Genomic DNA, 18196 nt, shown 5'->3' with positions numbered 1-18196 from the left:
GGGAGGGAGAGAGTACATATTTATGTTTGTACATACAAAAAGCTTTTAGCAAAGAATCACAAGATACTTATTACAGTGGTTTCTTACAGCTGGACCAAGGGCTGGGCAAATGGGGGTGGGGGCCAGGCAGTGTCTTCTACTGTTTTATTTCCTAGCCATATATTAACAAGTTAGAAAGTTATTAGACATTTTAAAACAAATACAGTTTACACCTCCTCCCTGTAATACCAAGAAGAATAACACCTTTTTTTTTTTTTTTTTTGCCTAGGGGTATTTTGAAAAACAGTTAGTGGTTGGTCATGGAGTTAATGGAAATCCTTGTTGGAAGCTGACTTGTCTTTGATGTTGCTAAATAACAGATCATAATTCCCTCCACCCTCCAGCATTTCTGATAATCACTGCAGTGGGACTGGTGAAGGGCTTTGTGGGATCTTGCAGCAGCTCCCAAGTGAGCAGCTAGGAAGTAGGGTAGAAGCAGTGAAGACAGGAAGGAATCCTGAGCCAAGTAGCCAAACAGTCAACCCTGGGATAAACAAAGGGGGAGCCTGAAAATAGCTATAGGTGCCTAAATTTCTACATTTGTTTTTGTTCCCAAGAATGTATTCCTCCTCAAAGAAATCTAAGGCTTTATTTCTCAGTTACTGCTATAAATAATGTAGAACCAAAGAGGTTTCACTATTTTTTTTTTCTGAATTTCTATCTTATGGGAGGAGTTATTCATTCAGTGATTGCACTTGAATATGCTCCTTTATGACAACTGGATTCTTGACTGAATTTTCATCATCTAGGGTGTATAATGACATTTCTCAAAGGTCGTAATTAGCTTTTAGTTTCATTAGATGGCAGAGCAAGCCCCTATGTTGGCTTTTCTTTTCTGGTTGAAGGCATGACTTTTTGAAGAAAACTACACTATCCTGAGGATAAGGTTGAAGAGCCAAAGTACCCTTCTCTCCTGGCCCTCCCAGCTGATGGTGTACTGGCCTGACCTGTCATCCTGGTCCCTGCCTGGCCTGGCCTGGGATTCTTTAGAGGGTGCTCCTCAATACCAGACTGAAACAAGAAAAGTAGGGACCTTGGTGACTGTTGTGTTCTAGAGTATGATATGAATTAAGAAATATTGCTGTGGGGCTGGGGTGGAGTGCTTGCCTGACATGCATGGGGCACTGGGTTCGATCCTTAGTACCACATAAAAATAAAATGGGGGTATTGTGTCCACCTATAACTAAAAAACTACATATTAAAAAAAAAAAAGAAATATTGCTGTATCACTAAACTGATGTTCCATAGCCAAAGTGGGCCAACACAAGTTTCTACCCATATTTAGGTTATTTCTTCTTTGTATTTCATTTTTAGGTGTGGGTATGAGTAGAAAATCATATCTTCAAATACATTATTTTACTGATTCACAAGAGTATTCATAGTATTTTATTCTTCTTTCCCTTAGCATGGAGATATAAAACTCCCTACAGAGTGGCATTTGTTGAAAAATTAACCAAGCTTGTTTTAAGTCAGCTGCCTAACTTCTGGAAACTCTGGATTTCCTATGTTAATGGAAGCCTTTTCAGTGAGGTATGTAAAGGAAATAGACTATAGGTGGAGTTAAGTTATTGTGAATTTCTGTTCTTAAATATTTATTTTAGATTTTGAAACCTTAGAAGCTTGAACCCTGTAATTGTCATTTTATGATACTTGGTGGCCACATGACCTTGATCAAATTACTTGATTGTTCCAGGACTCAGTTTCTTCATCTGTAAAAAAAAAAAAAAAAATGGTAAGGGTATTCATCTCAACAAGTGGTTATAAGGATTAAATGAGGAAAACAACTAAATTAAGAAAAACATGAAGTATTTTCAAGGATTCAGACTAAGTATAATGTCAGGACAAATTGTGAATGAAATTACATTGGTAAACTATGAACAAATAATAAAGCACAAATAAAATGTTTGCAGCTTGTACACAGGTCTGAAATAATCCACATAACTAGAATTTCTTAATGGGAATGAATTTAAAAATCATGTCAAATAGCCCCATTTTTTCAACCTACTTGAGTTCTTATGAGCCTTTACATTTTAATGAGCCATGCATTTACTTAATATCTTAATTGCAATGTGCAGATGTCTCTGACTTATGATAGTTCAACTTTACAGTGGTGTGAAAGTGATAACAATAGAAACATCACTTTGAATTTTATGTGTTTCTTAAGCTAGGGACATATGGTGTAATCATCACTTGTGATGCTAGATGGCAGCAGTGAGCAGGAAAATAGCCCACACACTACAGTTTATTGTGTTACAAGTTATAATATCTATAGATTATATATGTTAAATGCATTTTTAACTTAGGATATTTCTAATTTATGATGGGTTTATCAGTACATAATGCCATTGTGAATTGAAAGGCATCTATAGTTGGCAGAGTGGAAAGTATGAACATAAAAGTAACGACTTTGACTTTTGTGTGTCACACTTGGAAATCAGACTTATCACTTTATGACCTCACATCAGATACTTCACAAAAGGCCTCCATTTCTTGGAATATACACTGTAAACATCCTTTGCCTCTAGTTGCTACCTGGTCCCACCTGTAAGATTAAGAAGATGGTTCTGTTTCTTGATTACAACATATGTCCCTAGCTTAGGAGACACACAAAATTCAAAGTGATATTTATCACTTTCACACCATTGTAAAGTTGAACCATCATAAGTCAGAGACATCTGTACATTACTATTAAGATATTAAGTAAATGTGTGACTCATTAAAATGTAAAGGCTTATAAGAACTCAAGTAGATTGAAACAATGGGGCTATATGACATGATTTTTAAATGTATTCCCATTAGGGAATTCTAGTTATATGGATTATTTCAGACCTGGGGGAACTCTGTATAGCCCTAGGAGGGCTAGAAGAGGTGTGGGGGGTCTTCATGAAGGTCTATTTCCTGCTTTTTTGAACTTGACAACATGGAAAGTAGACATGAACAAAGGATAAACCTTTTTTTTCCCAAAAATAAAATGACAACCCCCCCCAAAAAGATGGCACATTTTTGATGTTTTAGATCCTTCCTCCTCAGTGAGAAGTAGTTAGGTATCTGAATGCTTTAGTGTTCTGTTGAATCTCCTTTGACCATGAGCATAAATTCACTCAGATGTTAAAGAAATAGAATTATCCTCTGGAGGGTTTTTTTTTCCCCCTTTATATTAAAACCCCTTGTCCATGATCTCTTCTTTTTTCTGCCTATGGATTCCTAGATCTTTATTTATATGATTGGCTGGTTATCCAACCTATAAAATTTACTTCTTGTATGAAAATCAGAAAAATGGTAGTACATGAAAACCCAAGTTTTTAGTGCTGAAAAACCAATCACATAACAAGTACAATTTTTTATTTCTTTAACATCAAAAGTGTATTAATTACTCTAGAGGTACAATTTTAAATATTAAGGCAATAATTGACAACTTTTTGGCTTTACTTTGTATCACCTGGGTATGCAAAACCTCCGTTGAAGAGTGAACTTTAAAAGAGGGAATCCTATACAATAAAGTGGGGCTTGACTGCTCTTCATAAATATAATGTTGCTTATTGCTAGCTTCGGAAGAGAATACTTTAACTTCAGTTTTGCAGGTCAGCTGAGAAAAGTTTTTCGAGTGCTCTGCTTTCATGCGTTTCACACGTTGATTTGTCTTTCCATGGATCTCAGCTAAATGAATGTGGGCAGCTTGCTGTGCTGGGAACAGGCTTTGGGTCCTTTACCCTATGCCACAGTGGAGAAGAGATGCATCGCTGGCACCACAGCTTCCTCTTCACAATCTGCTCCATCTCTAAACCAACTCACTTATGTGGACAGGAAAGGTTGTTCAAAGATTTTCTCACAACACTAGTGTTACAAACAGAAATATCCAGTGTATAGCACTTACTAGGCATGACCTTTACTTCTCTATGACTACTTCCATAGGGCTGCTTTGAAAATTCATTGAGTTAAAGTAAGTAAAGTGCTTATAACAGTCTCTGGCAGATAAATAAGAGTTTGTTCTTATTATTTGGAATAAAATTTATGCCAGGGCTGGGAATGTGACTCAGTGGTAGAGTACTTGCATAACATGTGTGTGGTCCCTAGATGTGACTCCCAGTACCAACAACAACAACAAAAAAAAAAAGAGAGAGAAAAAAAATTAGAGTGCTAAACTATTAGAGTAGAATTGAATGATGTCAAGGTAGATTAACTCACCTCAAGAATCAGTCCCTTAGGAAATGGATTGTAAGCTATATTATTTGTTTCTAGCCAAATGTTTTTTTCCTCTCATTTGGATCAGTTCCTAAAGGTGAACCACCCAATACAGTCAGTAGCTTGCTTTATTTTGACTCTTTTTAGAGTCATAAAGTTTCTAATAGCTTTTGATCTGGGATATTTTAGTGAAAGGGGATATATTTTCCTTCCTTGTAGGTTCTACCTACTTATGGTAAAAATATGAGATATAATTAAGTATAATTTGCTGTACAGATTGAAGCATGTTTTAAAACTCTTTACCATCTATTGAGAAGCTCAAAAGGTAACAAAGGGAAATAGCTAGGAGTAGAAGAGTTGAAAAGTGTGTCCATCCTGTCAGTCTATGAGTGAAATCTAGAAACTTAATACTGAGAAGAATTTTGAGTTTTTTTTTTATTAAAGAATTTCTTTTTTTAGTTGTAGATGGACACAATACCTTTGTTTATTTATTTTTTATGTGGTGCTGAGGATCAAACCCGGTGCCTCATGCATGCTAGGCAAGTGCTCTACCACTGAACAACAACCCCAGTCCCTGAATTTTGAGATTTTTGATAGTTGATATTTAACCCATTTGGTTCCATTGTTTCAGATGTAGAACACCTATAAAAACTTAAATTAAGCAACAAGTATACCATTTCTGGTAACTTTGAAATGATTATTATGTTCTCAGAATTGACAACTTGAGTCTTAATGTGTTAATTTCAAACCAGAGAGCTTTATAATATTTGAATACAATTTACTTAAAATTTCATATTTTGTTAATAGAACTATCTTGTTTTATTATTAAGAGTCCATCCGTTAAAGATTTAGATGAAGTTTCCAACAGTTTAAATAAATAGTCAGTTCTTCAAAACCAGTTAGCCCATGTGAAGTAACATAATGTGAATCAAAACAGTGAAATCTAGCCGTTGGTCTTACCACAAAGTAGTTTTGGTCTGTGTGTGCAGGAAAGAGTTAAGGTTTTTAGTTAACGAAATGGTTAATAATAGATTAAGATCTCTCCTTTAGATAGTTTTAAATGTAGTGTATTTTTGAATGAAATTTTTTAAAGTATCCAAATATATGTTAATAATTGGGAATTCTATCTTAAAAAGTTGTATAACTCATGCAATTAAAATGTACTGTAGATTCCAAAGCTAGATTTTTTTTTTTTTTTTTTTAAGTAGGGCAAACCTAAGGAAATTCCTTGTGTTGGGAATGTTCAACTCCTCATCAGATTAAAACAATATGTAACTGTTGTTTCATTAGCAATTGCATGCATTAGACCTAACTCCTCTTTCCCTTCTATTTTGCATATATTTGGAGACAAGTCCCTGAATTTTATAAAATTATTGTCCAGTAGATGTCATCATACATTTATAAGCACCTGTTTTGTGATCAAAATTATCACAAAACATAGCCTGAATTTGAGACATTTGTTGAGTGGTAGAAAGATGGGGCACCAAACCCAGGGCCTGATATGTGTTTGGCAAATGCCCTACTATGGAACCTTGCTCCCAGCCCTTGATGTGATACTTCTTAACTACACATTTTCAACTCATTTTCTTTCATTTAAAAGTATTTACAGAACAACTGACTTTGAAATAATCTTTCTGTTGAACATCCCCCTTATGTACAAAGTTCAGGTACTGTGGAGGATACAATTAGAAAAGACTGCCTCTGACAGTTTTATCTTGGCATGTCTCTTCTTTCTTCTATAGCATACCAGAGTAGGAATGTGTGAATCAGGGTTCTCCAGAGAAACAGATCAAATAGGATATGTGTAGGTATACATAACACCCCCTTCTCTCTCTCTCTCTCTCTCTCTCTCTCTCTCTCTCTCTCTCTCTCTCTCTCTCTCTCCTTCATACACACACAAGGAGAATTGGCTCACGATTGTGGAAACTGACAAGTCAGGTGTAAAGGGTGAAGCAGTAAGCTGGAGAGGAGACCCAGGAGAACTGGGTCCAGTGTGAAAGTTTTCAAGCTTGAGATCCAAAAAAAGCAAATGTTTCAATTCAAGTATCAAAGAAAAAAAAAATGAATACCCCAAGTTGAATACAAGGCAGGAAGAGTTCCCTCAGAAACAGGGAAACAGCCTTTTATTATATTCAGACCTTCAACTGATCAGATAAGGCCCACCCCATAGGGGAGGGCCTCTTGCTTTACTCAGTCTCCTGATTTAAGTGTTAACTTCATCCGGGAACACAGATTCATATTTGAACAAATGCTTTGGCACCCTGTGGCCTATTCAAGTTGACAAATAAAATTAATGATTGTAAGTTTCTTAAATCTTCAGCAGTTCAGAATTCTGTTTCATTGTGTACTTCCTGACAGTGCAGTAGGAGCTGGGATCCTCAGGAGCTTCTGATTTCAACGTGGATAATAGTACTCCCAGTCCCCACACAAAACTTTCAGACTTCTGCTTATACCTTTTGTTGACAACTTAAGTCTCCAGGAAGAACTGAGTGTGTTGAGGTCTTCTGAGAGATATCATAGTATTTATGCCTGGCAGATCTCCTTCCAAGGGTTAGTCTGTCACCTTGAGACCTAGAACTTCAGGTTTTTCAAAAAGCCCTTCAGAGCATCACAGTGTTTAGGTCAGTCATGCTTTTTGAAGTATGTTCAGGAGTATAACCTAACCCCTGGTGGTAATTTCTTCACCAGATATTTATGGAATACACTGGAAATCCTCTGTATGCCAGATACTGACACAAACACATGCACAGGTAGCTACCAATATTACAGACATACATTTGTGCACATACACATGACATAGAATATGCACATACATACATGCATACATTATATGAGTACACGTGCGTATAGCTTCAACATGCATATACATGCAAACATGCACACACAATATATATATGCAGACACAAATTCAAAAATAGACATATGTAGTATAAATAAAACAATGACAAGGGTAAGCCTGACCCTTTTCCCTCTTGGAGAGGTAGGACCAAAATATATTTTTAAAAAAGTCACCCTAAGTCCTGCAAAAGGCTGTAAAAGAAACAAAAAGAAGCAAAAAAAACTTTGTCTTTTACCCTGAGATAAAAATTGTAGTAGTGGAATGGAATGGAGGTAAAATCTCTCTGGATATTTAAGCTGACACTTGGCATATGAAAAGGAAACAATGCAGGAGGGATTAGCAAGCAGTATATGATGAATGGCACATGTGTCATGTGGCATCTGAAAAAAATGGGAAAAAAGCCCCAGACTGTCCCTAGTAGACATGCACATGTCAGGAGGAGCTCACTGGGCTGGCCTCCTGTGTTAAAAAAGATCATTTTGGTTGCCTATTCTAAATAAATTGTCAGAGAACGCGAGTGAAGGTGGCAGGAAAGAGTGGTGGTTTTGGATGAAGGTTTTATGTTGGAGAGAAATTGGTAGGCATGATTTGTATTTTGGAAGTAGTGTTGATTGTCTCGCTGGTGGATCAGATGAGAGAGATGAGGGTAGGTTGTCAGATATAGCTCTGTAACATGTTCCTGAGTGAACAGGTTTGCCATTTTCAGAGCCTGAAAGAGTTGAGAAAGAATGTGCTTGGGAGGAAACATACCAAGTTTCTGAGATAGTGGACTCAAAAAGAGATTGCAATAGGCAATTTGAGATTCAAATATGGGTCTCAGAGGAAACATTTGCACTGGAGATACCATTTGGAAGGATAGAAATAACATTTGAAATTGTAGGAACAATTAGTGGGAGAGTAAAGAAGGAAAAGTGTTCACAACATTCAGAGAACAGCACTAGCCCCTTAGTGAGCAGAACATTAATTTGCAAATATTTCAGCACTGAGGTTCTATATTACCAGCAGCATGATTCGGCTGGGGAAGGGAGGGCAGTACTGGGAATCAAACCCAGAGCTTCACGTGTGTTATGTAATCCAATTGTGGGATTTTGACTGAGCATTATACTGGACAAAAACAGAAAGCAAGCTAGCAGACTCAGAGCTATTTGGACTTGCCTAAGTGGATATGACTCAGAGAAGAGGCACAGACAGGTCACCTTCCTTACCACAGTGCCCAGGGTGGTCAGGTTTATATATATATTTATATCACATCACTCTCATAGTTTATACACTTTACTTATTTTCATTCATCTTAAAAATAAAGGAAAACATCCATTTTGCTGTACTAAGAATTTCAAGCATCAATGAACCTAGGAGTCAGCTTTTTTGAATGGTTATTGAGCTTAGGGTTTTTATTTATACCTTTAATCCTTTCAAAGCAAAAGTGAATTTCTTCTAAGAAAAAATGACAACTTCATAGTTTAATATAAAATTTAAAATAAGTGTAAATTAGAGTTTGAAGGATGAATATTTATGTTTGTGCTGACCATTTCTTGTCAGTCCTGTCATATATTTTTGTTGGAAACAACCAACAATCTAATCCTTTGTTTACTCATTCATATCAATATTGTTAATTATGTAAATTCTGTATACTGTTTCTTTAGTTTATACAATGTGTGTATATGTGTTCTATATATCAATAAACACTACTTATATTTTAAAGTTAATTTGAAGTCAATAACATAATCATTGATAATGTGATTGTTTTTAACTTGAAAGGTCTCTTGACATGTCTTTACCCTTTAACTAATAATATGTAAGGGTTTTAATTTTAAGGAATAATTTTTACATAATATCCATGAAATGTCAGAATCTTCTTTCACATGGTGTAATTTTGTTGTTGCTTTTTTATTTGGAATGTTTTCTCACCTTGCCCTCCTAGTATTTAATTGTTAAAAATTGGTTAATAAAATGCCAACTGAAATCCAGTTGAACAGATCTCTCTTTTAATCAATATGAAGTCTTCTACACATTACTTTAAGGAAAAGATGGAGTATGTCAAAAGCAGAAAAAAAAAATTATTCTAGAATAGTAGAATGTATTTCTTCCTAAATTACACTGTAAAATCCCTTAAAGAAGAGCTGTAATTTATAATTTTTTTAAATAAAATTACATAATGCTTATATTAAAAAGTATTTACGAGGGAAATAGAATGGATATCCTATGATTACTGTCCCTTAATTTAGAGTTTACTCTTCATTTTACTTTTGTACTATCTAATGAGAAATTATGTTAAAAATGTTATCATGGATACATCATAGTTTAACCATATGGAATTATTGAAATACCATATGAACACCTTCAAAGTTGGTAATTTCAACTTAATTTTTAGATTTATTTATGGGAATTGTTCCTAAAGGTTTTAGAATGGTATGTAACTTTTTGCTGGTATAAGAAAGGTTTTCTAATTCGTCATCTTATAACTAGAAACTTAAATTATTTTTTAACTATCCAATCAAATCAGCTCATATCTCATGTTCTGTGTACAACTTTAAAAGTTTTATTTTTATAAATTGTTCCTAAAAGACAACTAATATGTTTTCTTTGTTTTAAAATTTTTAAGACTGCCGAGAAGTCAGGCCAAGTTGAAAGATCAAAGAATGTAAGACAAAGACAAAATGATTTCAAGGTAAGTATAAGTATGCAGAAATACAGAGTAGGGTTTTCTCATCTGAGGTTTTAAAATCTGAGAAGATTTTACAGTGAAAGTATTTGTTATTGATCAGACTGATGACATTTCAATACATTTCTGCTTGTCCATTTCTAGAAAATGATTCAGGAAGTAATGCATTCTCTTGTGAAGTTGATCCGTGGAGCTTTGCTCCCACTCAGCATCCGAGAGGGAGAAATGAGGCAGTATGGAGGCTGGGAGGTGAAGTCTGAGCTCTCTGGGCAATGGCTTGCTCATGTCATCCAGACCATAAGGTAAGTATAGACACATGGTCATCAAAAGGGGTAAACACACACAAATATACCTTCTTTTTTTTCGGGGGAGGGGGAGAGTGGACTTTAGTATGGGATATGATGTTTTAATATAGTCAGCAAGGAAGAAATTTTCTTTTTCTCTGACCTGTAGCCTCTACTATTTCTCACTTATCATCTAATAATGAAACTCTTAAACATTCCTGGTTTTTATGATGGATAAGAAAACCAAACTGTATGTGCATCTTTTCTGTTGCTTAATTCAATATTATTGTTATACCATGATCTTGGTCTTCATCTCCTTTTTTTCATCCTAATGGTATAGCTTGTGAGCTCTATGAAACACAAGTACAGATGATAAAAGCAATAGGAAGGAATTGCTTCAAGATCCCTTCTGCTAACTTTTGTTTTGTTCTGTTTGTTTCCTAGGCTTACTTATGAATCATTGACTGCCCTCGAAATTCCGAATGATATGTTGCAGACTATCCAGGATCTTATTTTGGATCTCCGTGTACGTTGTGTAATGGTCACATTACAACACACAGCAGAAGGTGTGTTAAGAAAAATTGATAACACTTACTTGGACAATAGTTATCTGAATATACCCTCTTCTTTCAGCTTCCAAATCCTTGAAAATAAGTGAAAAGTACTCTTAGGAAATTCATCTCATTTCTATCTGTTCTTCAGAGGTTTTTCCATTTTGGTATCTTTTCCAATCAATTTAGTTGAGATGAAAGACATGCAGAAATTGAGGCAGGTATACTTGAAAATAGTTCAGAATATAAGAGCATCTTTTGGGCAAATGTTAAATAGAAAATGTAATATATAAAATATGGATTTGGTTTCAAAAATATGTGTATATTTAATTTTTTTTAATTTAGAAAAAACAATGTAAAACTGAGGAAAGGCTATTAGCAATGGTATTCTGAATACTAGAAATTATAGATGTATTTTGATTTTTCTCAGGATTTTCTACATAGAATCATAGAAAGCAGTAAGGTTAGTTTTTATAAAGCAACCTTTTAGGTATTAAATATTTTTGAAAACATTCGAGAACATTGTTAGAAATAACACAAACCATTACTGTCTGCCACTGGGCTTTTTAAGTGGGGAAATCACATCACTGTAGACTTAGTAGTTAATACATTCTGCAGCTGAACATTCCCATCTTAATTCATCCCCTCACCCTTTCTCCCCAGGAATCTGTGCCAGCCTGCAATGTTGAAGGTTTGGGCAGTTTGCATTCCTTTAGCCAAGTGAGAACTATGCTGCCTGCCATTGTCAAGAATGTCTAGCATTCAAATAGAATCCATCGTATAAATCAGAAAAAAATATTGTAGGGCTTATTTTGTGCTTATCTGTCCAGTTTAGAGTACTGAATAAGTTATCCTCAATCAAGTGATCATTAAGCCTATTTTCCAAATTGGGCTATGTAATAAAAATTTTTTATTTATATTAGTATTTTATTAGAAAAATCCAGTAAGCAATACATATTTAGTTTTTTTAATCTACAAAATTAAATTCTATTCCTACTTTCATCAGGTTTTTACAAATCTATTTAAAACAATTAAAGTCATACCCTTTGTAGATTTTTATCTTTATAAATATCAGTGAGATAATTATAATGAAAAGGACTGTGTGCTTGTTTTTCTTGTAGAAATAAAGAGATTAGCTGAAAAGGAGGACTGGATTGTTGATAATGAAGGATTGACTTCTCTAGTAAGTTTAAATTCTTTTTCATTATTAGTCATTATTGTTTATTATATTTAAAATAAATCATTTACTACATTCATTAGGAGTATATGCTCTCTGCATTACAACTCTAAATAGTTTTCTGAAAATAGAAAAATAAGCTTTTTTTATTTTTCATTTTTGCTTAATGCTAATCACACTTATTTAACAATTAGTGAAAACAGTGGGTTTCTTTTAGAGTGGCTGCTTTTCGTCCTGTATCACTATTTTTGTTTGCATTAGTTTTTAGAAAACAGATTATCCTTAATTCCATATTACTCAGCAACTTCAAATTTTCAGAAAAACTGGACAGAAGAAATACTCGTTCCAGCCCCTAAGCTTTGTTTAACAAAACAAAAATAACAAGCACAAATCTTTGCAGATGTGTTTACAGGTCAGGCAGCAACTAAAACCATGGTCTGTTCTTTTCATATAGGTTTTAGGGTTTCAAAATACCTATGAATATAGTTTTCATAATTTATCGTGTTTTCATATCTGACTTATGAATCCCCCTAATAATCCTGTATGTGGGTGTGTCAGTAAGATTGGCATTTGCCAATAAAACATCCTAGTGGCGTATATAAGAAAATTTCTTTTTCTCACACATTGGCCAGATAACTCAAGAATCCCATACCTAGAGGCCCTCTGCCTTCTCTGTGGTTCTTTGTACTGGCTTCTGCTCAAGATGACCTCATGATAACTCACAGCCTCACTCCTGTTAGGAAAAAAGTCCAGGACTTTTCTAGGAGCCATGGCTGACAGCTCTCCCCACATGTAGTTGGCATAACACATTTTTGTGTCCACATCCTCAGCAGCAGAGGCAGGGAAGTGAAGTTTTTCAGCCAAGTTTGTGGCTGCTCCCAATTTTAGTCTTACCTTAGTGAGAAAAGGGAGAAAATAAATTGTGGGAAGAATACTTCTGGTTCCTGCCTCAGATAAGAAAACAAGAATAAAATGATTTTGACCAGCTCAGATTTATAAACCAGTGAGGAGCCAGGCTGCTGAGGGACAAAGCGCCCACATAATATTTTTTCTTTTCCTTGAATTTTGAACATCTTATTAACAATCTTCCTTTAGCAATTGGAGAACTTGGGGCTTGTTGTATTTCTCCAAAATTGAAGGCTCTACATTAAGGTGATACAAATATATGCAAGCATTCCTTACATTAAGTAACAACATAGTTAAGCTTAACTTCCTTTTTTTTTGTTAAATCATGCTTGAAATGAGTTAGAAAAGTTTATTGTTTTTAATAAATTTATTATAATTCTATTTCCAAGAATCTCTAGAATAAAAATATCTTAATTAGATTTACTCCATTTGTCACTGTTATTTGTATTTAAATAAAAGCTATTCTGTATCTTTTTCCCCCTCACATTAAGTTCAAAGAAAAAGATGTGTAGCAACTAGGGCAGCCACTTGAGATCCTATAAGATAGAATGTAAAATATTTCAACTTTTATTATTGATTACATTTTGAAATTATGATATTTGTATATTTTGAATTAAATAAACTATTAAAATTATTTGGTTTTAGTTTTTTTTTAATGTGGCTACTGGGAAATCTACACTTCAGTTTTGTTCTTGTGGCTCACTTTATATTTCTGTTGGACAGCACTGGTATGGAGGAAATACTGCATTTGATTTAGAATCAGAACTTATCCTGAAAAAGCCAAATAACCTGACTAACCCCTGTGCTTTAATTAGGAAAGGAATAGAATAATTCTTCCCAGTGTTTTGAGTTAAGATTAAATGAAATACTGTGGACTGAAGCTTTTTGTAAACTGTAAAATTTTAGACAAACATAAAGAATCATTATTTGTTAATTGAACATGTGTAATGAATAGGGCCTCCATGGAAATTCCTTAAGTTTACATTATTTCTTATTATATTGTAAAGTCTGTTTTATACAACCCTGTCCTAATTATCATAGCATGCTTGAAGGACAGGTCCAAGAGATCGCTGAACCATCATCCACTGAGTATCTTGCCCCAAATGAAATAGGTATGAGCAAATTAAACATCAAATCACTTTAATTCCTGGTTTGTGATACCTGCCTAAAATTAGTTTTCTGCAAAGAAAAATGGGGGGGAGTATATGTTCAGTTTGAGAAAATTTAAGTCTCAGTTGCTGTGATTCTGTTTCATTTAAAAAAAAAATATACACACACACACACACACACACACACACACACACACACTCTGATGTAAATTTGATCCTCAGCCATGAAATAGCTATTGGGTTTAGGTCCTTCTTCAAGTCAATACTTCTAGCATGTATGGTCAGCCCAGTGTGTGCTTCACTGACAGCCACTGTAACCAAAGACGATTTGTTTACTTGATTATTGTAATTGTCCTCTGTGAAAATGACCTGGGATAGTTGCTACAAAAATGTGTTTGTAGTCTGTCTTTAAAGTTTGACTACCCTAGTGCATTAATACCCGTGAAATGGCTAATTCCTTGTTTGACCTGCCATGTAAGTATGTGTAGGGAAGATCTAAACCCCAGTAGACCATGAAACGAATGACCCATGAGAAGGAGCACATTGGGAGTCAGCCAGTACATTTTCTGGTCAATGTCTTTGAAGAAATAAGCCAACAGAATGGATCTGATAATGCCGACCAAGGTTAGCCATTCAGCATGGATCTCTCTTAAGAGAAAAAATAAGTCAACACTTAACAGCACAAGTCTAGAATCTAATTTAAAGTAGTTTAACCTTATGTATGTGTGTAAAATTGTTAGACTTTGAACAATGACTTAGTTCTTGCAAAGCTTGTCACATTCCTCTAATTTATATTTTCTTAACATTTTCATACTACCAATCCCATTTGTTTCTTTTCCTGTGAGTGCTATAGGGAAACATTCTTATCACGTTAATGAAATGAATGTTGAGTTTTGCCACCTATGACTGTTATTTCTGCTGAAGTATTATCTTTAATTAGAACTTCCCTTCAGTGCTCCATAACAGCTTACTTGAAAGCATCCTGTTTTCTTTTCATGTTGAAAATGTTTTCTGCCTTTTTTCAATTTGGATAATTCTAAGAATTTTCTTCTTCAGAGTAACTGGAATGATTTGTGATAACTTCTTGTAGAGTAGTCACCTATCTTGGATGATTCACTGAAAATACACAGAGATAGCACTATTTGATTCTTTTTAGAAAAAAGGAAAGACAATTATTTAGACTGTCATTTATTCTCAATTTAACTGAAACTGCTCATTGAGCTTCTATTACTCCCTGTCCATTTATTGTGTTAATATAAATGTAAAAATTTTAAAAGTGTATTATAAATTGTAATACAAGAAACCCTAAGTGAACACACATGAATGTCAGTATTTAACTGTTCATAGTTGAATTTTTCATTTTATTTTCAATATTATGATTATTATCATTGTTTTAACAACTTAAATTTTCATGCCTTCTGAGGCAGGAGGTCAAAGTTTAAGGTCAGTTCATCTAACAAACTTTTTTTTTTTTCCTCCATGGTGCTGGGGATTAAACACCAAGCCTCACACATGCTAGGCACTAATAAACATTTTGACTCTTTAAATGCTTTCTGTGCAGTCATCATCCTATATGCCTCTTGTTTTCTACTTAATACTTTAAAATATTCTTTATGGTGCCCTCTGGTGGTTTAAGAGAGCAATAAAATCATTAAAGCCAAGGCACTATTTTAGCTTTCATAAGTCAGGGCTATTTTTTTTTTTTTTTTAATTTTTAAAATTTATTTTTAAACTGATACATAAAAGCATAAACATTGTACATATTAATTGGATGTCATGTAATGTTTTAAAATTGCATAATTTTAAAATTCAGATAAACATATCTATCTCTTCAAACATTTGTCATAAAGAAATGGTGATTTTTAATCTATTTTTTACCAAATGGTGCCTTTGATGAACAAAAATCTTTAGCTTTAAGATAGCTGATGTTAGTTGATGTTTTTTTTCATCTATCATAAGAAAGTGTTAATTAGTACCACTTCTATTCAACACGGAATGGAGGTCACAACACGGCAAGGGAAAGGGGTGGAGAAGAACAAACCAGCTAGGAGGTAAGGGGATCATTAAGAATAACAAGGAATTAAAAAAATAATATAACTTGCAAATTATATGATTGCGTATCTAGAAAATCGTAAAGAATCTACAAACTATGAGCCTTAAAAAAAGGGCTACTTTTTATAAGGAAATAAACTTGTCTTTTAAAAATATGTATACATTTGTCACTTCTTTCTTCTGTTAGTTTTTTTTCCCCAAACACTTTTTTAAAAAATTAGTGTGTATTTTGAGGAGAGGTTCATGCTATATTTTGTGCACAGAGATGGTTGGTTGAGCACTGATCCTGCCCCCAGCTCAGTGCCACTTGAATAAATCCTAACCTTTTCTGTGGTGCTTGTGTTCACACTCAGAGATTATGACTTGCTGTCCTTCAGTGCTGGCAGTTTCTTACCCCCACCCCTGCCCATATGCATACTGTCTTCCTCCAGAAAACTTGCTACTTTCCTCCCCTCTTGCTCTTCAGGTCTCAGCCTCAGTATTCTTGCCATCTCAGGGGCTTTCTTTGTCCTATTTAGAGAAGACCTCCCTCTAGCACCATTTTTCTCTGAGTTTTACTTGTTTTATTCATGATGCTTATTTTGTTATGCAGTTGAAAATTTATATTTCTATGCTTTAAAAAAAAACAATTTTGACTGTGATTTTCATGGTTGTATGTCCTGGCTAAAATAAGCATTTCATGAGAATTCTGTCTTACTCACTCTTGTGTCACTGTCATCCAGAGTAAAACTTCAGACACACGTAGGAGCCTAAGGTATTAGAATTCATTCAAGCTTATTAGTTGCCATTGGTTGGACATATTTTCAAGTTTCATTTTTTTTCACTTAATGTATATATGACTGCAGTTATTTATTTCACTTACAGATCTTATGCATCCTCCAGATCATTATTATTAACATTAGATTTTGTTGAACCATGCCAGAGATGTGGAACATTGAGGAAACAGCTCAACCCAGAATATACCTGGGATATAATAGTGTTTCAAATATAAACTCAAACTGGGTGCACTGGCACACACCTATAATTCCAGCAACTCAGGAGCTTGAGGCAGGGGGATCACAGGTCAGCCTCAGCAACTTAGCAAGGCCTCAAGCAACTTAGAGCCCCTGTCTGAAAATAAAAGACTGGGGTATAGCTCAGTGGTAAAATGCCCCTGGGTTTAATCCCCAATACCAAAAACAAACAAACAAACAAACAAAACAAATAAATAATAAAGTAACATATATGCTCATTATAATTTGGCCCTTATTGCATCATTTGTCAGAAGAGTAAAATTTTGAAGAAAAATTTTAGTGATATTTGAGTTTTCTTCTAGTATAATGAGATGTAATTTAGTTTTAAGATTGACCCACTTAAAAATATTTTAAAGTGCAAAAAGCACATGCCAAATCTAAAACTCGGTGACTAGATTATTATTGGTCAGATTATTTGTATCTCTCTTCCTTTCCAAACTCCTGGAAAATTTAGAGTGCTTGGCCACATTACTTACTTAAGTTGTCTTCATAGCCTGTGTTTTTAAAAAAATTGAATATGGATATTTTTTTCCTTTAGCCATGTCAGTTTGAACAGTGCATTGTGCACTCCCTGCAGTCCCTGAAGGTTGTTCTCGAGTGCAAGCCTGGGGAAGCCAGTGTAAGTTTCTGCTCAATTCCACCTCCATTTCAGAATTTCTTGAGGAATCCTTTCCACAGTTTAAAATTTCTGACTCATTGCCATACAAGAACTTCTTTTCCTTATTGCTTATGTATTTTATTATTATTATTATTATTTAGCTTAACGGCAGGATATGTTGATTTCTAATTCTAAGATGGGATGATAAAAGTTAAAATATGAGTACAGGGGTTGTAGGCAACACTTTGTGTATGAAATGAATGACTGACCTGGGTATTGTCAGCCAGCCTGGGACCAGAACTACCCTAGGTAGGAAATCACCTGTGGTCCAACTCTTCAGAGCAAGATGTCCACACATATAGCAGTTTTAACTGTTTGTATTCAACTTTGTAAATAGTTTTATTTTCTTAGAAAGTCCAAAAGTTTTAATCATAATTTTTCTTCACAGGTCTTTCAACAACCTAAAACACAGGAGGAGGTTTGCCAGTTAAGCATCAATATCATGCAGGTAATATTTAACAGCTGTGATACCCAAAGCCTGGGATCATACATGCATTTAATAGTCAGCTCCTTCTACTTATAATATGTATATAATATGTATTTATAATATGTTAAATATGGATTCATATTTGAATCTTTTCTATGTACATAATAGTTTAGAGTAAATAGGGTATCAAAATAGTATTTAAATCTAGGATTAATTCCTGCTTGTTTTAATAATATCTGAATATTTAATTTGTTAACCTTTCCATTTTTGTGTTCTTATGATACTTTATTTCTGTTT

The 18196-nt window shown here is 34.3% G+C and overlaps 1 protein-coding gene across 2 annotated transcripts in view; it reads left to right on the top strand.

Annotated features, from left to right (window-relative positions):
- Positions 1–18196, top strand: part of Exoc2 (exocyst complex component 2) — a 198084-nt gene that overhangs the window by 107163 nt on the left and 72725 nt on the right. For both annotated transcript variants that reach the window (XM_027954808.2, XM_071613618.1), the window contains exons 13-19: positions 1445–1569; positions 9663–9728; positions 9867–10024; positions 10451–10572; positions 11679–11740; positions 17353–17433; positions 17861–17920. In XM_027954808.2, the coding sequence (XP_027810609.1) occupies positions 1445–1569; positions 9663–9728; positions 9867–10024; positions 10451–10572; positions 11679–11740; positions 17353–17433; positions 17861–17920 (674 nt within the window). The remainder of the gene's footprint in view (positions 1–1444; positions 1570–9662; positions 9729–9866; positions 10025–10450; positions 10573–11678; positions 11741–17352; positions 17434–17860; positions 17921–18196) is intronic.

This window comes from Marmota flaviventris, chromosome 6 (genome assembly GCF_047511675.1).
Source record: "Marmota flaviventris isolate mMarFla1 chromosome 6, mMarFla1.hap1, whole genome shotgun sequence".
NCBI classification, from domain to species: Eukaryota; Metazoa; Chordata; class Mammalia; order Rodentia; family Sciuridae; genus Marmota; species Marmota flaviventris.
The sequence above is the reverse complement of the archived record's forward strand: the minus strand, read 5'-3'. Positions and strand labels throughout refer to the sequence as shown.